Source organism: Tarenaya hassleriana, unplaced genomic scaffold (genome assembly GCF_000463585.1).
Source record: "Tarenaya hassleriana unplaced genomic scaffold, ASM46358v1 Cleome10, whole genome shotgun sequence".
Taxonomy (NCBI): domain Eukaryota; kingdom Viridiplantae; phylum Streptophyta; class Magnoliopsida; order Brassicales; family Cleomaceae; genus Tarenaya; species Tarenaya hassleriana.
In genome coordinates, this window is record NW_010960188.1 from 374,602 (window position 1) to 398,786 (window position 24,185).

Genomic DNA, 24,185 nt, shown 5'->3' on the forward strand with positions numbered 1-24,185 from the left:
CCCCCACCCCACCGCTTACGAACAACAATCCCGTTTATTCTACTCATGTGCTGTTTTTTTTTTAAGTTTAAATTCCCTAACGTATGGGATCTTCTCATTTAACCGGTAGGACTATCTATCAAGTTTGCCTCGTAACATATATTATAAATACGGATACATAATTATCACGGAAAGTGGTAGGGGGATCAGATAATTATATATGAAAGCGGATGATTGATGAATAGGGCAAGGCGTAAATGGCAAAGCAGATAAGGGGTTACGTACACAAGGAATATTACGAAGACAAAAGGACGGTCTTAGTTTGGGGCTTTTTTTCGGTCAAAGAAACAGAGAGAGAGTGAAGGGGGATGGAGAGGTTGTCGGGTCGGAAAAGGGACAGATAGAATGGAGGCAGAGGCACGCGCGGCCGTCTTCTCTCTCTCTCTCGTCCCTTTCACACCAACGGCAACACTGCAACCTCTCTCTCTCTATATATAGATGTGTATATATATGTGTGTCAATATATATATATATATATACGATGAGAGAAATGTGTGTGTGTTGCAGCCGTCCTTTCACTGTCACTTATTCGATCCGGACGAGTCGTATCAGACTCTGCGGTTTCAGCTTCAGAAATCTCTCAAACACCTCTTTCTTCTTACTCTTTTATTCTCTCTCTCTCTCTCTCTCTCTTCCTTAGGGTACTTTTGTCATTTCCCCCTCTGTCTCGCGTTTGTCCTTTGCTCCGCGTTTACAGGGGGTACTTCGGTCATTTCAAGTCCCTCTGTCTCGCCGCCTGTCCATTGCTCTGCGTTTCGCGTTTCGGGTCCCTCCTCAAATCGCGTTTTCAGCTCTCTCACGGTCGTATGTTATTAAATCATCCATTCGAATCGGCAAATCATATTGCAAATTTCACGCGTTTCAATACTATTATGGCTTTGCCTATATATCAGCAAACTCATCAATCACACGTGGAATCAAGTAATCGAACCCTATTGCACTACACCGCTGAAATCTCTAACCATAGCATTAAAAAATTTCAATGTTATGGTCATTATATCATATTAAACCATAAGAAATCGAATAAACTTTGCTCAATCAATACAAAGAAAAAAAAAAGGACAATTGAACACAGAAACAAACAGGGCATAAGCAAGATTTAAAAAGAGAGAAAGGAAAGAACGAATCAGAGATCGCGAAGGCGGAAGAGATTGAAAGGGGAAATGTAAGTGGAATCGCCGTGGAGGAGTTGTTTGGCGATGAAGAGGTTAGCTGCCTCGCTGGGATGGTATGCGTCCCAAAATACGTGCTTTGACCGGTCAACGCACAGATTCGACGTGGGCCCACACGGTAATATCCCCACGATCCTCCCTCCTCCGTTCGCACAGCACGCCTCACTCGCCGTCTCAAACCCTGTACAATGATCGTAGATATACAATAATACGATGATTACATATATTATCCATGCACGTACGTGGACCAAAACTATCATGCATGGTAAAAAAGGTTATTAAATTCCATGCAGCGACGTTGAACATAGATTGTATGGAAACAAAATAATCTCATATTTTCCCTTTACAAATCTCATACCATGAATTTGTGTAATTACTGATTTCATATCTTATTATCATTTTATATCATAAATAATTAGTTGGGGGTGTGAAAAAAGAAAAGAAAGAAAATGCTTGCCGTAGTCTTTGTAGTTGACGATGAGTTCCATGACGAGATCGTATACGTTGGCGTATACGAAGTTGGCGTCGTTAAATTTGTTTTTCATCTCAACTAGCAAGAGATCCTTGAGCCGAGAATTGTACCGGAGAGCGAGCTTATTAGCCAAATCCACGCACTCGTTCTCCTTCAATTGGCTTATCACCTTTTGGTACGGTATACAACCGATCGGACCCACGTTTCCCACCACGAATTTCCGAGCATCCAAATTGTACAATCTCTAATAACAGCAATAATTTTTTTTTTTAAAAAGGAAGTTTGTTTTTGCAGATCAAAATGTATAGTAAATCAAAAGGGTATTTTTGTAATTTCCAACCGTGAGCTGGTCGCGGAGGTGAGAGATCATGGAGTCGACGAAGGCGTCGGGGGGTTGGGTCAAACGGGCTTGAGCGGCGACAAAGGGGACGAGGTAATTGTTTAGGAAGTCGTTGGCTCCAATGACTATGGAGAAAATGGATCTCTTCCTTACGTAATCTGTGGCCTTTTCTGGGCCCAACAGTCGGTCCAATTGCTTTCTCGTTATTCCAAAGTAGTCCACCTGTATATCCATCCCCACCCTGTTCACCTATGTCCACCGTCCCAAGTTAAAATAAAATATTTTTAAATAAGGTTATATTATAAGTTCAAAATAGATTCAATTTCACATTGTTTTGCTTCAAAAAACAAGTTATGTTGCTGCTATTTTTCATGAAACAATAATTGACCATGCCTTGGAATTATTCTGAAACTCTTTTAGGTTTTATAATGTAATTTTATATTAACTGATATCGTCTTTTAAAAAACGATTTTATAAAAATAAATCAAAAGATGTAGTTTCTATTATATATGTTTGAATCTAAATAAAACGAGAAATTCGGATAAATATTTAGTTTTTATTATATTTTAAAAAATAAAATTAAGACGAAACTTTTTCCACCGACCAAATCGAAAGAGGAGAGAAACACTGATAAAGAGAACAAGTGACTTACAAAGACACTCCCGGTGGCGTTCAATATTCCACCAGCCCCAGAAGCATAATTCACACCATTTAAAATAGCTTCACCACTTGCATTTGGGGCCAAATATGGAACAGCATAATTTGGCTGCCCTAGTTCCTCCCCTTGATCAAATATAACACACGATTATTTTATTTTATTTTATAAAACTTCTCAATATACATGCATTTAATTATTATTGTTATTTTGGACATAGAACTATCGAAATTGTACCTACGATATCGGCAATGGTACGGCCGTTGGTGAAGCGGCCGGTGGGATTTCCGCCGGAGGCCTTGAAATCGATACCGTTTGGAGGCAAATTGGCCCTTGAAAGTGTCTGCAAGTAATTGTTGTTCCCTGCATCCACCAGAGAGTCCCCGAAGACAAAAGACGCAGCCAACGAGTTCTTGTCCGCAGCCAACGAAAATCTAAGCCTCGAGGAGAAGAATATGATCGATAAGAACAATACGAATAACGTTTTGGTCATAGCCATATTCTTTGTTTTTTTCCAAGGTTTGTGTTCCCGTTGGAAAGAGATATATAAGAAAGGGTTTCCCATATGTGGATGGATGTTGGGAGTGGTAGTTTAACAAACCGGAAGCTCTTTTGCTTGTTTGGTTCGTCAATGTCCTACTTGAAGTCTTTGTTGTAGTTTTTTTTTTTTGTGTCTGATCGTTTGAAAAAGAAAGGAGAGTTAGGACACCTATCTGTGGTGTTGTGGTGCGGAAATTTGTACAAAATCATCCGTTTCTAATATATATATATATATATATATATATATATATATATATATATGTATATGTATCTTATAGTCTACACATTTAACATTTTTTAAATTGGGATTTTAAAAATACGAAAAAAGGAGGAAATGCAGATCATATGGGCTTATCTAAAGGCCCGTTATTTTGGGCCCAACGAACTTCGGATGGTTTTATCAGTAAAGGGCCCAATTAAAAAAATGACCCAGTTGGACCGTTTGTCCAACACTGGAATCACTTGGTGATATCTATGAATAGAATCAAGACTAAACTATATTATATATATTTGGATGTATATATGTGTGTGTGCGCGCGAAAAAGAAATTAGAAAATTGAATATGCAAGAATAAACAAGTGTAGGAGCGAACGAGTTCAAATAAAGATAGTATGGTGAGTTTACGTGTGTGTATTGTAGTGTTTCTCCTTTATTAAAAGCGCCAAAAGGATGTGGCTTTTTCTTTTGTTTCATTTTTGTTGTCGTTGTTATGATGCATAACGCACCAAACATGCCATCATGAAATAATGTCCAAAGCCAAAATAACTTTATTATTGCATGGGCACCTAAAACCATAATCCCATGTATATATGTCCCATGTAAAAGGAGGAGAAATTGGTTGCGAAGAAATAAAAAAAGGAAGAAGAGAGCGACAATAATTAAAATAAATTAAAGCAAACCAATAATTAAAGGTTGAATAAAGAGACACAACAATCATGCCAAAAGATATCACTTCGATGTATAGGAGTGCTACATCGCTATACATCATCACCATTATTATGGGAACATATGGTTTATGTTATTTAACCTATCTTGGTATTTTGTATGAAAGTGAATTTTAGTGTAATATGAAAATTGAGTATGTTTTTTTTATAAAGAAAGAGTAAGGAAATTTATCTATGGTCCATTGAGAGATAAATTCAAGAGAAGGGACGTAATTTTTGGATAAAAAATAATGATTATATAAAGACGATCTCGAAGTGGATGTAGGAACCATGATATGATTATTACAAAAAAAGAAACGAAATTCATTTGACTTTTGAAACCATGTGAAAAAGCCACTTTATGGGAGGACGGAGCACGGTTTGACCAAGGGTAATTGCGTAATTTCATTTGGAGGTTGACTAATCAAAGCATGAGCTGCTGACGCTGGCTCGCTTGGCTTTCTTCTGATGTAATTAAATACTCAACGTCTAAGCATACCATTCACATGTTTTCTTTGAAAACGCTGATTTCTTTTATATTAACGTTGCATTAATAACGATAACTACACCAACTAGTGTCAATCAAACATTTTACTGTATGTTTTTTCTTGCATGTTAATTCTCAAAAAATATACGCCAAATATAATAACTGTAACCTTTGAAGTATGATGAACAAATATGCTCCTCTGATAATTTAAAAAAAAGAGCGTGAGATTTACTATGATTTATTTACCTGACAAATCAAAATGTAAATTATTTTAGCTGCGCATCCACATGTTATGGTTATAGTCTTATAGATAATAAACAACCCACCTGTCTCACACATCTCCTACTGTAAATTTTTTTAAATTTCAGTCAATTTTCTTTCTGGTTTTTTTTTGGTCATAAATGAGCGGGCTGGATAGTAAAATTGGATATTTATTACTACTGGCTGGTTTGGTGCGTTCTGCCTCGTATTGAAGTATATGACCAAAAGAAAAAGAAAGAAGGGACCTTTAGGTAGTTGTATTAGAGAGACAACCCTTCCAGTCTTTTTTGACTCTTCAGCTACAAACTTCAGACAAATGGAAAAAAAAAAACACACGAGAAAAGGGGGAAAGGAAGAAGCTTTCGCGGGTCCCATGCTCGCCAACCAGCAAAAATCCAATTTTTAATTTCAAACGCTACAATGTTACGTGAATTGATTGATTAAAGGAAAAATAAAATATAAAAGGATATTAGAACAGCAAAAATAAGGCCTCAATATGTGGAAAGTCAATGACACTTTCAAATTTTCCTGTAATTGGGTGTTGTTTATTGGATTTTAGTGGTTTGTTGTGTTGGCAACAGGCAAGTGAGGATTTGATGTCGAAAGGGTTTAGCTTCGCTTTTGATTTCTCTTAGTTTTACTTTTAATTTTCTCTTTCATCGGGGAGGGGGAGAGAGAAAACGGCGGGGGGGGGGCGAATAATATAAGAAAGTTCATTCGTGAGTTTCAAACGCTAAACACACCGTCAGATTCTGAGGAAACTAGGTTTAATCTCAAAGTTTCCGTTGGAAGCTCCCAATTCTGCATTTTGGTTCTGGATTTCTGTCTGAGAGTTCTGTTTCCGCATCTGCCTTGTTCGTCTCTTTCGCTCTCTGTGTTTCGAGTTGGAACCATGGTTTTGACTTTCTGATTCTTTACCGAATTCTGGAAATTTTCCATCGTCACTGGGTTCCATCTACACAAGTTAGGTTCTTTACCTGATATGTGACAACAGATTCTTTCCTTTTTTTGGGTTTGAAATTGAATCCACTTTGGGCAAGCATTTCGCTCGAGTCTCCTGAATTCTATTTCCTCATGATCTGGGAATTCGAAATTGGAAGCAATTTTTGCCTCAATTAATCGAAATCCTGGATTAGGGTTCCAGAAAAGTAGCAGATTCGGGTCAGGGGCTTTGCCAAATGGGCTAAAGTCCTCAGCTTTTCTTCCTATTCCGTTGATTGCAGAGCCATATTTTGTCTTTTGATCCGTACGGTGAGAATTCATGCATCTCTCGCTTTGGAAGCCCATATACCACTGTGCTGCTCTGGTTCTGGACAAGACGAGCGGCAGGAAACGAGATGTGTCCGAGTCAACGGCCGTGACTCAGCGAAAGCTCCACGAATCTAGGCTCAGGGAGGCTCTCGAAGAAGCATCGGAAGATGGGTTGCTCGTCAAATCCCAAGACATCGAAGACGAGTCTCAAGATCAGAGCCTTGAACGGTCCAGATCACTCGCCCGGCTCAACGCTCAGCGCGAGTTCTTGCGAGCCACAGCCCTCGCGGCTCAGAGAACCTTCGAATCGGAGGAATCATTACCTGAACTCGAAGAGGCCTTCAACACGTTTCTAACGATGTACCCAAAGTATCGATCCTCGGAGAAGATCGACCAGTTGCGAGACGACGAGTATTTCCACTTGTCACCGCCGAAGGTATGTCTCGACTATTGCGGGTTTGGGCTGTTCTCGTATGTTCAGACAGTTCATCACTGGGATTCTTGCACGTTTAGTTTGTCGGAGATAACCGCGAATCTCAGCAATCATGCCCTCTACGGTGGAGCTGAGACTGGAACATTGGAACATGATATTAAGACAAGGATAATGGATTACTTGAACATCCCAGAGAGTGAGTACGGTCTCGTGTTTACAGTCAGTAGAGGTTCTGCTTTCAAGTTGCTTGCGGAATCATACCCATTCCACACGAATAAGAAGCTTCTGACAATGTTTGATCACGAGAGCCAATCGGTGAGCTGGATGGCTCAGAGTGCGAGGGAGAAAGGTGCCAAGGTTTCTAGTGCTTGGTTCAAGTGGCCGACTCTTAGGCTCTGTTCCATGGATCTGAAGAAGCAAATCTTGAGTAAGAAGAAGAGGAAGAAGGATTCTGCGACGGGTTTGTTCATGTTTCCTGTCCAGTCCAGGGTTACGGGTTCCAAGTACTCGTACCAGTGGATGGCACTGGCTCAGCAGAACAACTGGCATGTCTTACTTGATGCCGGAGCTTTGGGTCCTAAAGACATGGACTCGCTCGGGTTATCTCTGTTCCGTCCGGATTTTATCATCACTTCGTTTTATCGTGTGTTTGGTTATGATCCGACTGGGTTTGGTTGTCTCTTGATCAAGAAATCTGTGATGAGCTGCCTGCAGAGTCAGTCTGGGAAAACTAGTTCAGGTATCGTGAAGATTACTCCTGAGTATCCTTTGTATCTCAGCGATTCCCTGGATGGTTTGGAAGGGTTGGCCGAGAGCGAAGATCAGGATCTTGCCATTAACAGCATCGCTAAGGCCTTGGGGAATCGACAGGGTTTTCAATTGCCGGCATTTTCTGGTGCATTCACTTCTGCCCAAGTGCAGGACGTTTTCGAGACAGAAATGGATCAGGACATTGGTTCTGACAGAGATGGAACCAGCACTATATTTGAGGAAACCGAGAGTTTCTCAGTCGGCGAAGTGATTAAAAGCCCGGTTTTCAGCGAAGACGAGTCATCGGACAACTCGTTTTGGATTGATTTGGGTCAGAGTCCAGGTGGTTCGGATAATGCTGGTCGGCTCAACAAGCAAAAGAGCTCCTCACCTGTTCTACTCCTCCCTTTTAGTAACAAGAAAAACCAGAAAAGGGTGTCACCTAAACCAGGAACGCAACCTGTTAGTAATAGCAAAGATTCAAGTACAGAGCAAAACGGTGACAACCATGTTCTCTCGTTCGATGCTGCTGTCTTGTCAGTTTCACAAGAAGTGGGTATTGCTGTTGAAGAAGAAAAACCAGAGAGGAGTGGTTTGCAGGTTCATGAGATCGAAGAAGAAGTAACCAACGAGCTGATTCCTCCTCATGCACTGGAAAATGGCTCAACCTCTGGAATCAAAGAAAGTGCAATAAGAAGAGAAACCGAGGGTGAATTCAGGTTATTAGGAGGAAGAGGAAAGAGTAGGTACAGCAGTAGGAGGCTTCTTGTGCATGAAGAAGATGAACATCCTAGCAAAAGAAGAGTATCTTTTACATCAGAAGATCACAACAACCATAGCTTCGAACCTGGAGAACCATCCGCCATTAATCTCGATGAGGATGAATATGGAAGCAGTGCAGATTACGGGGACGGACAAGAATGGGGCGAGAGGAGGGAACCCGAGATAATATGTTGGCACCTTGACCATGTCAACATGATGGGACTCAACAAAACCACCACACGACTCAGGTTTCTCATAAACTGGCTGGTGACCTCTCTGCTCCAACTAAGGCTGCCCAGTTCAAATTCGGATGGAGGGCAAATAAATCTTGTCCAGATTTACGGTCCGAAGATAAAATACGAACGTGGGTCATCGGTGGCATTCAACGTGAGAGACGTGAAAGGAGGGATGACGATGGTTCATCCAGAGATGGTGCAGAAACTAGCTGAAAGAGAAGGAATTTCGCTAGGGATAGGTTACCTCAGTCACATAAGGAGAATGGATAGCCGGAGAGAAGATTCAAGAACGGAAAATGGGTTTGTAAGAGTAGAGGTTGTCACTGCTTCTCTAGGGTTCTTGACAAACTTTGAAGACGTTTATAAGCTATGGGGATTTGTGGCCAAGTTCCTAAACCCAGGTTTTGTTAAAGAAGGTACACTCGCAGCTGTTGAAGAAGAAGATTCAGAAACATAGAAGAAAAAACCGAGACTCTTGTCTTGAAGAAATCTGGAAAAAAAGCCTCATTCATTAATTGATATTTTCCGGGTTCCCTTATCTTTTTCTAAATCATTATAGAGTTTGCCTAAAGAACATCTTTTTTTTTCTCCCATTTTTTCGGAGGGGTTTTTGTATCTGAAGCAGAACTGTAATTTGGAACCAGAGATGTTTCGTAGGTTTCTTCAGATGTACACTGCACTGTTGTTCATCAATGGCTATATCTTATATCAGAGCTCCCATGGTTGCTTGCCCCCACCCTGGTTTCATTCAAGATTCCATCATCTTTACGAGAAATGCGGTCTCTAAAGCAGATTCCTTGGTCTGCAAATACCGGTTTTCTTCCACAATATCAACCGTAAGGTTGAGTAGAACTGGACGTTGAGGGTCGTAGATGGTACTGTCACGGACCCGTGCTGCCCATTTTGCAGCTTCCCACACTCCAAATCTGACAGTGAGAAAATCTCGAAAGAAAATCATCAATAGGTGTCCCTCGGAAGATTGATCCATGATCACTCGGAAGAAGAAGATTGGAAACTTTACCTAGTGTTGAATGATGATGTGACCAACACTGCTGGATAAAGAACATCCTTGGGAATGTTGTCATAAGGTGAGTATTTGCGTATGGCATGGAAATCATTGATATCTCCCGGATATCCAAACTCTTCATAATCGGAAGCAGTCAGGGGTAATATCGGACGAAGGAGAGTGTGAGTTGGATCAAGAAAGGGTACCTGAAAAAAAAATCAAAACCCTATTTTTTATTCCTGATCAGGGGCTTGTTAATGCATAGATTGGTTACCTTTAGAACAGCAGCTCGAAACAGATCATGGCAATGATTCATGGCTGAAGCAACAACAAGCCCTCCAGCACTGTATCCCCATCCACAAAGCTTGTTTTCTTCTACTAAGTTATTCTCAACAAGGAACTTGGCACAGTAAATGTAATCTTTAATGGAGTTCAGTTTCGTTGAGGCTCTTCCATCTTGATGCCACTTCTTGCCCTTGCCGCCTCCACCTCTGGAAACAACCCCAAAAATCCGAATACGTTTTGACATATAAAGGGCAAGCAAAAACTAACACATGGAGGAAGAGGAGGTTATAATATTTGATAGAGAAGATAAGGGACCGACCTAACGTCTGCATATGCAAGAACCCAACCTCGATCGAGAAGGCTTTTCAGTTCACTACGCCATCTTTTGTCGAGAATTTCACCGTAAGCTCCATGAACATGAAGCAGACCCGGTTTTTGGTTCTTCTCCTTATGAACTCTCGAGTAAACAACAGTTAATGGAACCATGGCTCCATCATGAGAAGAAACTTCGTGATAATCACAGGCATAAAACTCGGTCAGGTCATTCCACAAGTTGTCATTCTCGGCATTTGTGTCAGTATCAGAACTCAGATTTCTAGTGACTGATGACTTGCTAACTTTGTCACCCGAGGTTGCTGATCCATACAAGATTCGTGTTCTCTCATGAAGCATGTTCTGCTGCTGTACAATGTTCCATTTCCCGTTTGCTATATCGTAATCAACCACAGCATCTGGCATCTGCAAATATAAAATAAACACCCTTACAAATAGCTGCAAGCATATACCATCAGTTCTAAAGAAGATTGGTGAAATCATACTACTACAAATACCATATAATAATCATAAACTTTTTTACAACAAAGAGTTTAAACTCGACACGCTAGCCAATGAAAAGCTAAAATGCAGAAAAAGGAGTGACGAAACGCCTTTGTAATCCATACCACAGGTGACGATATCATGAACCGCATTGTTGAGGAATTGAAGTCATAATTTGGACCAGGTGAAATTTGAGAAACATGCTTTGGAAGAGGGAGATAATGAGGCTGAAGTTCTCTCAGATAAACTGGTGCCTGTAAATAGAAAACGATGCGGTCAAACCAAACCAAAGAGCATAACTTGATCATGTTCATATCATATTCATCCCGTCATTCAGATTGTTGTAGGTAGCAAAATTTTGATTGGTGTAAGCTTACCTGCTCCGATGGCAAAGGTAGACCAACGACACAAAGTCTGAAGCTCCTGCCTTGTCTCACAATAAGGGCTAGATGTGTTTTGCAGAAATCAACATCCTCTATAACCAATTCTGGGTCATCGGTAAAAACCTTCTGCAAATGAAGATAATCAGCCATGAAACAAAATATCAACCAACAAGGAAAAACATAAGTTATATCGGCAGACCAACCTCCCATATTCTAGGACTGAAAGAGAAGTCAACTGGACTTCGCAGAAGATGATGATGGTCGAGTGTCTGGCCATCCTTGCCAGCATCTGTAAATAAATAGAGGAATCCCTGATGATGCTCAATTATGCAATGAGCTAGACCGTTGTATTCCCAGGCCAATGCCAAGCCAGAAAATGGGTCAGCTGCATTTATGAGAAAGACCTAAGACATAGTATTTGTCATGCTTACAAATCACTCAAGGCAGATAAACTAGAGCTTTATTCAGATCTTGATGTTAAAGGCGGTTTCGAGCTCTACCTTTGAAGATGATGGAGAGAATGTATTTACAGTCACAAAGTGGAAATCTTTTGTATGTCTTATGTTAACATGAACATTATCTTCCAGTTCTTCATGAAGCAAAACATCCTCATCTGTTGACCCAATTGTGCTACAATATATCCTAATAACAATACAGAAAATGCTTCAGATATGCAGGTAGTAGTTCGACTGACAATCAGCACAGACTATAGATTAGAGGAAAAAGCAAATTAACCTGAATGGCCTCTTATTTCGATCAGTCACGACATAGAATAAAACTTGCCCGTTCTTGGCCCAGGCTATGTTTGAGACATGATCCGCATGAGGTTTGCTACATAACGCTCCAGAATTCAAGTTTCTCACACAGAGCTTGAAGTAATCATTGTCCTTATCATACATGGTATATGCAAGAAATTTATGATCTGGGGATATCTCAGACGATTCTTCATAAGCATAACCTATACAAACACATCAAAAATGAAAAATACTGATTCCTCTTGATCCCTTCAACTCAACTAAGCAACAAAGTCCAGAAAACAAAAGTTCTGAAAGGGAGATGTAAAATTACCTCCAAATCTTTCGGCTTCCTGATTGTAGTCAAGCAGCTTTTGCTCAATCTTCTTCCCAGATGCAAAGTCAAATCCAGAAGCAGGAGATTTGTTGGAAATGAGCTCCTCGTGCAAGCTCACCAGCCTCCTACACATCACGGGATACTGCTTCCCTTCTTCAACCCGTCTATAATACAACCTACGCCCACCAGCTCGAGCACATAAAAACCCTTAAGAAATCGATGAGTTGTCAAAACAACGAAGACACGGACGTATTCATGACCAAATTCGAAAAAGGTCCAAGCTTTCTACTGCCCTTCATTGTTATGACTTGAATAAACTCAGATGAACTCCATAAGATGATACCATCAGATAACTCCATAAGATGCTACCAAAATGCAACAAATTCTAGAAAAAAAAAAGATTTTTTGCATAGACCCACCATGGTCCCCAGCGAACTGGAGGTGTGGAGAGCTCGAAGGCCAAGCGAGAAGCCATCTCCGACTGGAGCTTGGTCTGAAGCCGAACCGTGTCGGAAAGTACTGCCTCGGTGTACTTATCCTCTTGCTCCATGTATATGTCCATGTGCCTCATCGCCACCTTGTCACTCAGCTGAGACATCCAGCTGTACGGATCCTCCCAAGTCTCGTCGTGGAAAGTGAAGCTCTGAGGCTTCTTCGGGGGCTTCGGCGGCGATGGTGGCGCCGGACGAGTAGGGGGCTTCGGGGGCCTGAAATGGCGGCATTGATGCCGGACACGGTGGCGGACGCTGCGGGTAACATAGCGGAGCATTTTCCCGGTGAAGGGGTTTAGGGCTTAGCGTCTCCGGCTGTTATGAGTCCGAGAGGAATCCACTGAATCTAACAGAAGGTTCGATTAGAGAAAGCATCTCTTCCACCTAGAAGGTTCAAACATTTCCCTTTTTCTGCAAATTTTGCTTCCGAATTAGTGGAAATCTAAGCCTAAGATACATCCCTCAGAGTTGTATATTGGTTATTAGCTAAGCCATATAAAATACTAAAGGAATAGGAAACAATAAAATAGATAATGATTTGGGTTTTTATTGGTTGAAATTTGTGTGGTCGTATTAATAAAATTAAAATTTCAAAAATATATATACACACACCAATCATTGAATATTAGCACTATATTGATTATTATGCAATTTTTTTTCCAAACCATCGTTTTGAAAACTCAGGTTCTCTGTCAGTAATTATGTTCATTCATGCTGGTCAAATGAGTGGATATACATCCGACTACTTTTTCTGGCTAATTCTACCATGGGTCGTGAGGCTTGGAGCCCCCGTCAACCCCGTCGGTCCGCCGTAACTATCATTCGTCCGGCTAACCATCACCGGCGGCGATCTCTCCGACACTCTCCACATCTTCACGGACTTATCTAAACTCCCACTGTACACAATCCACCTTCTCTCGCCGCACGCCGAATCTTGATCTCGCTCTACCGCAAGACACTTCACCGGACCGGAATGTCCAGTCAGGACAGACAAACACTCGTGTTCTCTCCCGCCTTCCGGTCGCATCCATACCCTTATCCCCATGTCCGCCGAACCGCTGAGCAACAGTTTCCCGGCCGCTACCAGACAGAGAACCGCCAGCTTGTGCCCCCTCAAAACGCCTCCGTTTTCCAGGAGATTCTCTCGTTCCCAGAAGCTAACGGTTCCGTCCGAAGAGCCGCAGTACACCAACGTCGCTTCCGCGTTAACGGCGATAGCTGTCACGGCGCAGTCTTGTTTCAACAACGTCTGCGAGAAGAAGTGTTTCGTGTCCTTGGCTTGGTCCTCTCTCCGCCACACCTTAACCGTCCCGTCCGCCGAGCCGGTGAACACCAACCCGTCGAAAGCCGAAACGACGGCGTTTACTGCGTCGTCGTGGGCATTGACCGATTCCAAGCACTTGAAATCGGACGTCCCCCACACCTTGAACGTCTTGTCCCACGACGCTGAGTAGAGTAGCCTCCCGTCTTCGCTCAGGCCGAGGCAGGATATCGCATCGTGGTGCTTAGCCCCGCGCGTGCGTCTCCGGTTACGGCGCGTGAACTCGAAGTAGGACGTGAGCAAGATGGTATTTTTTATTAACTCTCTGAGCCCAGGCATTGTCCCGACGCGCCGGTGAACGTTGGCATCTTTGGACGAGACCTTCCAGACACGGATCCTCCCGTCCTGATGACCCGTGAAAATCTTCTTTCCGGCGATCACAATGGCTTTCACTAACCCACTGTTCGACTTAAAACTCGAGAACTCCACGTGATTCTTCCAAACCCTTATGTTTTTAGAGTCAGAGCCTGTGTACAACAATTCCCCAGACGTGGCTAACGAGTATATATGCCCTTCTTCCCGGACGAGAGAGCCCATTAGAACGTCCGGGGAGTAGTTATTGTCAGAATCATCATGATCCGCCTTAGCAGCCGATCCCGGGCCGGCGTGCAGTGACCAGGGGGATTTGGCCATCGGAGAGCCTGCGCTGTTCGTCGGAGAGATGTCGACGTAGGTTATGTCATAGTAGTCTGGTTCTGGAAATGACTCTACCTTCTTGAGCTTGTGATTGGATTTCTGGGCATGTATGTTTCCGTCGGATACCTTCTGCATGGCGCATCAGAAGAAGTCCACGTCGAGGGAAAATAAATGTTTTTGGTTGATGTTGGAAACGGAGAAACTGAAAACAGGGAAAAGGGTATTCAAAGGTTGGAGGAGACGGCGGATATGTATTCAAAATTGGCATCGTCTATTTCGGAGATGTTTCAGTGGTTTTCCTTGAATTTGGAGTCTCTGCGTGTATGTATGTATATCCAGTTTGTGTTCATATAAGGAGATTTTATGGATAATTATAGTTTGGTCCAAATTTATGCATACACTTTCTATTCTTAGCCTATCATATCATTTTATTGGGAACACCGAGTCAAATGATCATCTGATAAATAACTATTTACGGGGTTAGAGTGCAAAGACTTGGGCTTGCGCTCGGTTTTTTACTCCCGCAAACTACACGTAGTCTCTCCGCCTGCGCACGAAACGGCAGGAGCGAGACGGATGCTGGGGATCTGACCGTCCGTTCATGCGATGGCGTTAGGAGCTGACACGTGTCATGAGGTTTCGCTTGGCTTCCTCTTTGTCCGCTTGCTTTCCCGCTCTGCTACTTTCTGTTTGTTTCTCGAGGAAATTCCGCAACTTGTTACTCGTCAATGGAGAAATCGGGAGCTCACCGATCACTCAGTCGTCCGTTGACCGAATCTGCATGATGTTTCTTCACAATTTCGTCCGCCGGAGACTGTCTTCTCTGTTGCGGCCGTTGATGCGAGAAGAACCCGATCTTCGACTGGAATTAGGGTTCACTGGTATGACCGTGACATTGCGGAATCTCAAATTTGACGTTTCTCTACTTAATCAGCTCCTCGATGGCTCTGCTCGTCTCTACTTCGAAGAATTCACCGTCGACTACGTGGGAATTCACTTGTCCGTTTGGTCGGCTCCTGCATTTAAGATCGAATTTCGCGGTGTACATGTCAAACTATCAGCCAGGTATCTTAATCAGAGTGTTTAAAGTCATACCATACATAGGGTTTCTTTATCGGTGAGAAAATTTGGTGAATCGATTCTGTGTTTTCTCAGGGCGATGGAGGAAGGTAGTTCGAGAAGGACGAGGACATCACACGACACTGTTGCAAAGGAGATTAAGGAAGTTCTCTCGTCTATTGATCCCGAGGTACGTGTGTAAATTTGGTTATTTCACGTTCCTAACCAGTTTTGGCACGGGAGGAAGGTAAATGGTGCTTCAAATGATTCTAGATCATATTTTGATTATTCCCTGTGCGACGATCGGTATTTACTTTAATCATTTGGTTCGCATCTCAGGGCTGTTTCTTACATGAGATTCTGGAGAAGATCATGGGTACTACTTCTCAGAAAAGTAAATTCAAAATTTCCTGTTCGAATCTTATGCTCAGGCATTGCAGTATTCGGATGGTCGGTATTAGTGTTCAAGTTTGGTTGCCAACTTCAAGCGATTCCCTAGGTTATGTACTGAATATAAACGAGCTGAGGAGCGAATCTGAGGATTCTGGACATGGTAGTTTACTCAGGGGTTCTCTTAGTGCACTTTTATTCCCTTTGAGCCAGAGTTCTGTTAATCTGAGTGGGTGCGGTTTCAAGATTGGGTATAAGAGGAATAGTGATATCAACAACCTTTGTTTTTGTAGTGACCTCGCCATCCTGATTAATTTGCACAATCTTCAACCTGTAGATCTCATTATCCGTGTGCCGGAGTTGGGCTTGTTGTGTCAACCAACTGATCTTCCAGCTCTTTTGGCCTTGTCAATGTTATCATCCAACAAAAGCAAGTCCATCAGAAGCGGACGTCATCTTTGGAAAGTAGCTGCCATCAGAATTGGGTCAATGACCTCGTCTCACAAATTGTCATTCTGGCACCTAGTTGGTACTGTTATCCTGTGGTTGCATTATGTGAATGCTTATGAGTATCTGCTGTTGTCAGTTGGATTCTCGAGGAATAAACCAGAGAAATCATCATTTTGGAAGATTTCAGGGAACAAAGGGCTTTCTGCAACTGCAAGTCGTAAATGGGAGGCGATTTGTAATATTGAGAAAGAGCTCCCTACTGAAGCCATTGCACAGGCACGTCGAGTAGCCAGATATAGAGCTTGGATGAACGTTCAAGAGGCTGAGGGTAATTGTGAAGAGTCTTCCCTGTGCAGACACCTCTTTTACTTGTACAAGGTCATTTGGGTTTTAGCCTATATCTGGAGAGTTATTTATGGAACATTCCTGTCAATGACTGGCTTTCTCTTTTCGAGGAGAATATCGTCTCAGGAACTAGGAAGCAATATAGAAGACGAAGTTGATTCGGAACATCTATTTCCTGAGTTTCATGCAGTCGCAGATCTTGGGAGGGTTTCGATCACATTTTATCCAGAAAAAACGAATTCCCCTTTTGAGAAATCCGAAAAGAATAACAGACTCTTGTACTCAAATTTTGTTTCGCTATGCCTTTCGGTTGATGAGTTTTTACTGAGGTATATTGTTGGCTTCTCGGATCAATCTTTGTCGATTTCCTGTGGAAAAATGAAGGTTGTATCCTCAAATTTCGGCAGAAGTCGTTCAGTAATAAGTCTCTCAAAGGATCCTAGTAGTTCTGTTGAAAGAAATAAGAAGCACATGGATGGTGATTTGAAACCTATTCTATGCGTGGGGCCAGCAGAAGCTACCCTGCTTTCCAATCTTGACAAAAGCCAACGCGGTGATCGAAGTGAAGGCGCCATGCATCTACAAGATTTTCTGAGGGAAATGTGGTCTAGTTGGATCCGGGGTCGCTTGAGATTAGAAGAAATTGGATTGAAGTATTCTGAAAAACCTTGTGTTCTTTGCGAGATCAAAAGCTGCACGGCATGCAGGGATCTGGGCAATCAAGTTTCTGGGCGCTGGAAATGTGGTATTATACTAGGAAAAATGGATGTTATTCTAGAATATTCATCATTGTTATCAATGGTTCTGCTATTTTTGCAGTCACGATGTGCTCAAAGGTTATTTACAGATGAAATGACTGCAGGGTTTCTTTCAAATTCTCGGAGAACGAGTGGGGCTGATCCTGAAAATTCTAGTAGTAACAAATATGAGAGCTGTAGTCGTAAAATTGGAACGGCTTTGCATAGACATATTCCGGAGAAACAGATTCACGTTGGTGTACTTGTTGCTGGCCCTCAGATTCAATTGTCTGTGGAAAAGGGTATTAATAACGGAGAAGTGGGTGATGTAATTGGGAGAAAAGGACAACTTGTTTTGTTCGATTTCCACGATGTCGAGTTTGCTGTATGGCCAAGTTCAAAATCTGATGTGGTGTCGTCTGAAACATCTTCGACGGACAATGCAAAGTCAGATTGGCCCTTGTTTAAGAAGCTGAGGCTGATTGATACAGGAAACTCAACTAATGGAAAATATGTTTCTCAAGGATGGAATTCCCTCTCTTCATACCTTGGATTTGATGGTTTTGATTGCTCTTTCTGCAAAATGACAGAAAAGCAATGGAGTCAAACTTTTGTATTGAGACCCATAACGATCTGCTTTTCATCCGTAAGGTGCGAGATTTCGTCTAATATCAATTTTTTTTTTCCATTTGAGAAGAATATCTTGCATTCTATTACCACGGTTGTTTATACTAAGCTACTGAGTCCCCTTGTCTCGTTGCTTAATACCTGTTTGGGTTGATTGTTCCATGAGAATCGTTTGACCATCATGTGGGACTGAAATTGATTAATAGCTGCATGTTTGCGTGCTTACGAATGATCTCATATTCTTGGTCTAATAGACTTTTGAAGATCCTATAAACATATACTAATGTGTTAGACCAAGAATATGAGATCATTCGTAAGCACACAAACATGCAGCTATTAATCAATTTCAGTCCCACATGATGGTCAAACAATTCTCATGGAACAATCAACCCAAACAGGTATTAAGCAACGAGACAAGGACAATTATTTTGATTGTCATAGTGCACGTTTTATTAAAGATTGTAGAATCAAGTTATGTGATTGGATGGAAGCTATAACTTGGATTATATGTACATTCCATCTAATTTTGAAAGAACTACAATTCAATGCAGAGAGCATGTTTATTCGTTTACTGAAGCTGTAACGGCTTTCTCAACTGGTGTCCATGCATTGGCATTGGGTTTGACTATTGTATCAAGAAGGGATGATTTAAATGCTTTATTTCAGGTAACAAAAGCTTTTTAGGCAGTCTTGGTGCCTATAATTTGCATATTACAAAACAGTGAACTCTTTTGCTTATGTACCGTGTCATCTCTATTTTCTGTTTTTATTTTGGTTGCTTTTATGCTTGGCTGCATGAGGATTGGCATTCAATAAGTTCATCTTACTGCTCAAAAGCATAATTTTTTGCATCATTTTCCAAAAGTTTCGCATAGTATTTTCCAACTTGCACTATTTGTTTTTTCATCTGATTACATGATCACGTGACAATAATCCTTGTATTACTGGTTTAAAAATCATGTTATATTGTATGCATTCTCTATGCCATTTCCAACCTATATGATTTGTGATCGATTTTCCTTGACTGGAGGCATCCTTTGGATCTAGCCTTGGTTCTGGCAGAGATTAGTAAGATGCTTGTAGGCTTTTCTTAATGATGTGAAAAAAGATTTGTGGAGCATTATCTTAATGATGTATGTCAAGTTACTCATGGTAAAGTCTTTGAAGTTTCCTCTTTTCTACACCTATTTGGGCCTGTGCTTGGTTGAGATTGAGTTTCTTTCTCTTCAACATATCTAAATGGCATCAAGATTTCTAACACTTAGTTATCAAAAGAGTTTAAAGTAAGTTTTGTTATTTTGTACCAGATGCTTCTAGACTTGTTTTCTGAACTATCCCGTGGTTTGAGTGACTTTGGCTCTGTGGTTTATTCACCGGGAAAAGAATTACTAGAGTCTGATGTGGTGCATGTGGAAAAGGAGATTGATGGAATGTTTCACGAAACTCTCTTTTCGGTTAATGCCAGCGTTAAGCTAAAGCCTGTAAATGTGATTCTTCACATCCCTGCCGCAAACAACAGAATTGAGAAGTTTATGGAGCTCACCGAATTTGGAATCTGGTCTTCTGTCCGGGAAACTAGTGTAGATGTATCCTATGAAGAGAGCAGGTTACATGTTAATGTTGATTTATGTGATCTCAAATCGATAGTTTTCAGATATCAGGATGATGCATGGAAGAGTTTCAGTAAATCTATCAATGGATTTTTTCCGTTCAAGTCACACCATCTCTTGTCCGAGGCATGTCTTTCTAGCTTCGTATTGAGATTGTATATGGATTGCTCAGGTGCGTCAGCTCCAGGTGATTCCTGTTTTATGGCTGGTGATTCTTCTGCATGTTATGCAGGAAGTTCATCAAAAGCCAGTGAAATGCAGAATTTGTACCCTGCTTCAGACCCATCAGTTCCCTACTCATCCTATTGGATGGACATAGATTTGGCATTAACTGATTTACTTATAGCAAGGTGCTCAATAAAGAATGTTTTGGTTGGAGCTCGTCGTTCCTCTAAGTTTTTGACTTCTGTTTCTGTTGGGCGAAAGTTTCGGTCAATCTCGTGGGCAATTCAGGTGAATACCACATTACCAGCTTTATGTATTCGTTCACTCTATATTGTGCATGAAGTAACTCATGATGCTACTGGCAGGGTGGTCTTTTCATCCTTGAACCAGTTGCTTTGATGATCTTCATTCAAGGTTTTTCTTCGTACCTTGATTTCATCTCGAGTAAGGTATCAACAGTACAATCTTCTGCCCCAGTTCTTAGGAAAGCTGAGGCTGATTCAGGTGTCAGTGAACTTAATGTTCTTTCTCAACAAATAAAAATGACAGCCATTGAGGGATTTTCTGTAGACGTGACCCAGTTTGTCCTTGGGTTCGTTGGTGAGGATGAATATGGTATGTTCTACTATCCTGTGTTTTATATGGCTGATTTTGCTGGATAAGTCCATTATTGTCTGCCTTTTGCAGGAGGTATAAGGGAACTTGTTCTGGAGGTCAATCTCCATATTGCCCTTGAAATGGAGAGCAGAGAAAAGAAATTTCTTTGCGAGATTTCTCGCTTATCAGTTCTTTCTAAGATTCTTGAGAACATTGACAAAGAAATTCACATTGCCCAATTTTCTTCTCCAGCGTTTAGTGAAACTTCTTCTTTTCTGTCTGGTGCTCCACATCAACCATTTCAGCAAAGGGATGTAATCAGTTTAGATGATAGCACAAGTGTTTCAGGAGATTTGGATTCTACAAGAGAGTCTCCTATGTACAGCGATGTGCCTGGGGAGTTTTACTCAGGTTATATCTTGAAAGACCTGCGTATCTCCGTATTTCTTAAGAAGCCAGAAAATGATCTTCATCAGTTTAATGATGCCTGGGTTGGAAGTTGTTCGGTTGTAGGTTTTGACATAACCATTTCTCTGTCAGAATTGCAGGTAAAAATTCTAGATTTCTTACAGTATAACAGTATGGTTCGAGTGCATTTGTATATCACTTTGAAATGCTTGTGACGTGTTAGATCCTATGCACACATTCCTTTTTTACTCTATAGTTATGTTTACTGGCCATCTCTGCTATTACGTCAGATGATCCTTTCCATGATTTCATCCTTTGCTGGATTAACTGGAGGAGAAACTACTGATGTTTCTTCACGAAGGCAAAGTTCCGACAGTGAAACCAAAAGAAGTTTGGAGTCTGTGGTTCCTGATGGTGAGTAGGTATTCTGATTGATTTCTCATTCGTTGTATATAAGCTTTTAGGTTCTTCTCCTCACATGTAAAATTGAAATATTTGTAGGTGCAATTGTTGCGATTCAAGATGTACATCAACATCTGTTCTTCACAGTTGAAGGTGGACAGGACAAGTATATGCTTGCTGGCACCCTTCATTATTCACTTGTGGGAGAAAGAGCTCTTTTCAGGGTATGGAGACCAGTGGTGTCACACCACAGAAAAATCTAGTACATTAAAAGACATAGGCTCCAAAAACAACTGCAACTCCAGTTTTTCAGAATAAGATGTAGCTGGTTTCCTTATTCTGCTCTGTCGTTGCTCCTTTTGTAAGATAACATCCATTCAAAATTCTGAATGTCTGTGCAGGTCAAATACCACCGTCAGAGAAGATGGAAATCATCTATCTTATGGTTCTCCCTAACATCTTTATATGCCAAGAATGTTAAAGGAGAGCCGTTACAGTTAACCTATCATTCAGGATCAGATGCCGTTAACATCTCTGGAATTCATGAGAATGCTACAACACTCTGGCGAGCATCCTTTTGTGAATTTGAGAATTATAAGGGAGATATTGACTGGGAGACCTACCGCAAATTAGTCGAAGGTTCATTTTTCCTTGTCAACAAGAAGAGCAATTCTGCTGTTGCATTTATTGATGGTTTTCCTGAGTTTGTCAGGAAGCCAGGAAATCCATTCAAGTTTAAGGTGTTCCGCGACAGTTTGGTGACCCATGATGTTAGGTCTACAGTACATCATGAAGATCATAATGATGAAATGCAGGCTTCTGTAAAGGACATTCGCTCCCCCTGTATCAGCATAACTTTTGATGAAGTAGCTCTAACTATTGTTCATGAACTCTCGGAAACCAGGGACAGGTTCCCTCTTCTTCGTGGTTCGATCAATATCACGCAGCTAGTGGTACAGATGTTATGTTCTAAAGCCAGAATTATAAGTACGTCAAAAGTTTCCATCGAGTACTATGATGCACAGAAATACCAGTGGTGAGATCATTCCCCTTATTTTGAAGATACATAAGCTTTCTCTGATTTATTCTTTTTTTTCACTTATATGGCTTGCTCTCCAGAAATTTTTACTCTTTCTTCTTTTAATTGTGATACAACAGGCAAGAATTTATTCTGCCGGTTGAAGTTAATGCTTTCTGCCGCTCTACTTATCAGACTCATGATTTGATAAATGCTTCATGTAAAGCACCTATTCATATCTACTGCAGAACTGGAAGGGTACTGTTAGAAGATCCTTTCATTTTCCCGGGACTTATTTGGCCTCTTTCAACCCAATCACAAATTCTTTTTCCATCTCATATACAGTTGGAGGCCTTTCTAACTGAGCTGTCTTTGGATATACTTCTCTTTGTGCTTGGTAAACTGGAGTTTGCTGGCCCGTTTTCTGTGAAAAGCGCTGCTATTCTTTCCAATTGTTGCAAGGTTAAGATATTGTTTTGTTTTTATATGCTTTTCTAGTGTGTTAATTCGTCCCCTACTTATTCGGTGTCAAACTCATATTTTTCCGTGTAAAGACCTGGTTATATAGAGGCGCAATAAAGAAGTTCTTCTGTTGCAGATAGAAAACCACTCAGGTCTTGACCTTCTTTGTCGTTTCAATGGGAGACAAACTGTTGCTGTCAGTAGAACACAGACTGCTTCAATCCTTCTTCGGTAACTCTTCAAAGGCCTTTAGTATCTTCGTAAATCTGCACATGGCAGCTGCATGTGTTTATGCCTCATGATGAAGATTGATGACATCTATGGACAAACTCTCTCTTTCTCTTTAGTTTGGTTGTGAATGTATCTTTGTTATTCACACTCCTGGTTATTGTCAGTTTTATTTACTAGGTTATTGTCAGTTTTATTTACTAGGTCCCATAGAGGTGCAAAGAAAAGTTACTAAACCAAGAAGAATCCTTAGAACAAACTCTTAAGGAAGAAAAAATTTTGAGGACTGTTGTCTACATTTTTGGCATAAACTATGCTGTAGATATTTAATGTTGCATCATGTGTTTTAAAGGTATTCAGATCTAGTGAGTAATTCTCCAGAAGCTTCTCCGGTTGCTGCAATCCAACTATCGGCTGGAAATTTCACAACTTCTTCTATTAACCTTTCTTTGTTGCTAGCCAGAACGCTAGCTTGGAGAACAAGAATAGTGTCAGTCCAAGGTACTTTCTACATTTCTTCACCCCAAATGTCCATCTGTCCATTAGTCTTCCACCTCTATAAGCACATATAACAGCTCTGGTGAAAACATTATATATTTGATAGATTCAAGGAGTCATCCTGGACCATTTATCGTTGTTGATATCAAGAAGGGGTCGGAGGTATGTCTTTGGGCTCATTCTTGTGGTTCTGTTGGATCAGTTAACAGTGATGCAGGGAGATGCTACTTATGACCTAGCTTTTTCATCTTTACCACATCTCTGTAGGATGGTTTATCAATCTCAGTTTCTCCTTTGACGAGGATCCATAATGAAACTAGGCTTCCTATGGAGATACGTTTTCGAAGACCTGAACAGAAGGAAGACGATTATGCCTCTGTAACTCTGAAACCTGGGGGTGCAATTGATGATTCAGTGGCAGCAATAAATGCCATTAGCTTGTCTGGAAATGTGAAGAAGGCATTGACATCGCTAGCTGTCGGTAGGTACTGTTGGGAAATTTTGGTTTCTTGTTGATACTATATGTATAGCTTATGCTGTAAGATTCAAATGAAGGTGAGATGGTCCTTGACACAGTTACTCTTGCATCGTAGTCAATCGTTTTTTATTTTTCTTGACGTATATAATTACTTCCAAATTCCAATGCATTGTATCTCTCTTACTAAGGTTAGCACATAACCCTGGATATTCAAGTTTCTCTTCGCATTCAGTGGAATGCTCATCCCAATGGTTGTCATTTGTGGTGATTTGATTTGCTTCCAAAAAAATTTGCAGGTAATTTTTCGCTCTCGTTCAGACCTGAATCCCTGGAAATTTTGTTTAAGAATGAGAAATCACTCATGAGTGACTGGTCGGAAGA

The 24,185-nt window shown here is 41.2% G+C and overlaps 5 protein-coding genes across 7 annotated transcripts in view; 2 read left to right on the forward strand and 3 right to left on the reverse strand.

The window, feature by feature from the left end:
- Positions 1–964: 964 nt before the first annotated feature.
- Positions 965–3,179, reverse strand: LOC104827086 (GDSL esterase/lipase At3g50400). Its single transcript, XM_010560136.1, has 5 exons — positions 2,916–3,179; positions 2,676–2,806; positions 2,024–2,272; positions 1,669–1,927; positions 965–1,392 (listed from the first exon to the last, which is right to left on the reverse strand). The coding sequence occupies exons 1-5, from the start codon at positions 3,175–3,177 to the stop codon at positions 1,166–1,168; spliced, it is 1,128 nt and encodes a 375-aa protein (XP_010558438.1). The 5' UTR covers positions 3,178–3,179; the 3' UTR covers positions 965–1,165.
- A 2,409-nt stretch (positions 3,180–5,588) lies between these two features.
- LOC104827111 lies at positions 5,589–8,989 on the forward strand. The gene has a single exon (XM_010560173.2). It carries the CDS (start codon positions 6,151–6,153, stop codon positions 8,776–8,778), a length of 2,628 nt encoding a protein of 875 aa, XP_010558475.1. The 5' UTR covers positions 5,589–6,150; the 3' UTR covers positions 8,779–8,989.
- Positions 8,813–12,912, reverse strand: LOC104827094 (dipeptidyl aminopeptidase BI). 3 transcript variants are annotated; one of them, XM_010560153.2, is made up of 11 exons: positions 12,302–12,909; positions 11,880–12,058; positions 11,547–11,769; positions 11,312–11,453; positions 11,015–11,215; positions 10,806–10,934; positions 10,554–10,682; positions 9,932–10,350; positions 9,602–9,818; positions 9,343–9,533; positions 8,813–9,247 (listed from the first exon to the last, which is right to left on the reverse strand). In XM_010560153.2, the coding sequence occupies exons 1-11, from the start codon at positions 12,649–12,651 to the stop codon at positions 9,070–9,072; spliced, it is 2,358 nt and encodes a 785-aa protein (XP_010558455.1). In that variant the 5' UTR covers positions 12,652–12,909; the 3' UTR covers positions 8,813–9,069. The 3 variants fall into 3 exon arrangements, with proteins under 3 accessions (XP_010558455.1, XP_010558449.1, XP_010558462.1); XM_010560147.2 differs by having other exon boundaries at positions 10,806–10,937; XM_010560160.2 differs by lacking the exon at positions 8,813–9,247 and having other exon boundaries at positions 9,392–9,553; positions 10,806–10,937; positions 12,302–12,912.
- A 36-nt stretch (positions 12,913–12,948) lies between these two features.
- Positions 12,949–14,682, reverse strand: LOC104827118 (dynein assembly factor with WDR repeat domains 1-like). Its single transcript, XM_010560188.1, has one exon. The coding sequence runs from the start codon at positions 14,463–14,465 to the stop codon at positions 13,116–13,118; it is 1,350 nt and encodes a 449-aa protein (XP_010558490.1). The 5' UTR covers positions 14,466–14,682; the 3' UTR covers positions 12,949–13,115.
- Positions 14,683–14,884: 202 nt separating this feature from the next.
- LOC104827123 overlaps positions 14,885–24,185 on the forward strand; it is a 15,926-nt gene continuing 6,625 nt past the window's right edge. Inside the window, exons 1-17 of the mRNA XM_010560201.2 lie at positions 14,885–15,395; positions 15,486–15,579; positions 15,729–17,962; positions 18,490–18,604; positions 19,246–20,001; positions 20,079–20,328; positions 20,401–20,858; positions 21,009–21,132; positions 21,220–21,344; positions 21,522–22,156; positions 22,279–22,396; positions 22,484–22,600; positions 22,737–22,831; positions 23,181–23,329; positions 23,433–23,488; positions 23,594–23,807; positions 24,101–24,180. Coding sequence (XP_010558503.1) covers positions 14,962–15,395; positions 15,486–15,579; positions 15,729–17,962; positions 18,490–18,604; positions 19,246–20,001; positions 20,079–20,328; positions 20,401–20,858; positions 21,009–21,132; positions 21,220–21,344; positions 21,522–22,156; positions 22,279–22,396; positions 22,484–22,600; positions 22,737–22,831; positions 23,181–23,329; positions 23,433–23,488; positions 23,594–23,807; positions 24,101–24,180 — 6,054 coding nt within the window. The 5' untranslated portion in view covers positions 14,885–14,961. The remainder of the gene's footprint in view (positions 15,396–15,485; positions 15,580–15,728; positions 17,963–18,489; positions 18,605–19,245; positions 20,002–20,078; positions 20,329–20,400; positions 20,859–21,008; positions 21,133–21,219; positions 21,345–21,521; positions 22,157–22,278; positions 22,397–22,483; positions 22,601–22,736; positions 22,832–23,180; positions 23,330–23,432; positions 23,489–23,593; positions 23,808–24,100; positions 24,181–24,185) is intronic.

Bases quoted from the DNA above. Each gene is read 5' to 3' on its own strand.
- LOC104827086 (XM_010560136.1), bottom strand. From the start codon at position 3,177: ATGGCTATGACCAAAACGTTATTCGTATTGTTCTTATCGATCATATTC. The intron at 2,807-2,915 runs GTACAATTTCGA...TATTTGATCAAG, and splicing joins TACCATTGCCGATATCGTAG to GGGAGGAACTAGGGCAGCCA. The intron at 1,928-2,023 runs GTTGGAAATTAC...TGCTGTTATTAG, and splicing joins ACCTCCGCGACCAGCTCACG to AGATTGTACAATTTGGATGC.
- LOC104827118 (XM_010560188.1), bottom strand. From the start codon at position 14,465: ATGCAGAAGGTATCCGACGGAAACATACATGCCCAGAAATCCAATCAC.
- LOC104827111 (XM_010560173.2), top strand. From the start codon at position 6,151: ATGCATCTCTCGCTTTGGAAGCCCATATACCACTGTGCTGCTCTGGTT.
- LOC104827094 (XM_010560147.2), bottom strand. From the start codon at position 12,651: ATGCTCCGCTATGTTACCCGCAGCGTCCGCCACCGTGTCCGGCATCAA. The intron at 11,770-11,879 runs GTAATTTTACAT...GTGTTTGTATAG, and splicing joins GGAAGCCGAAAGATTTGGAG to GTTATGCTTATGAAGAATCG. The intron at 9,534-9,601 runs GTAACCAATCTA...TTTTTTTTTCAG, and splicing joins TTCGAGCTGCTGTTCTAAAG to GTACCCTTTCTTGATCCAAC.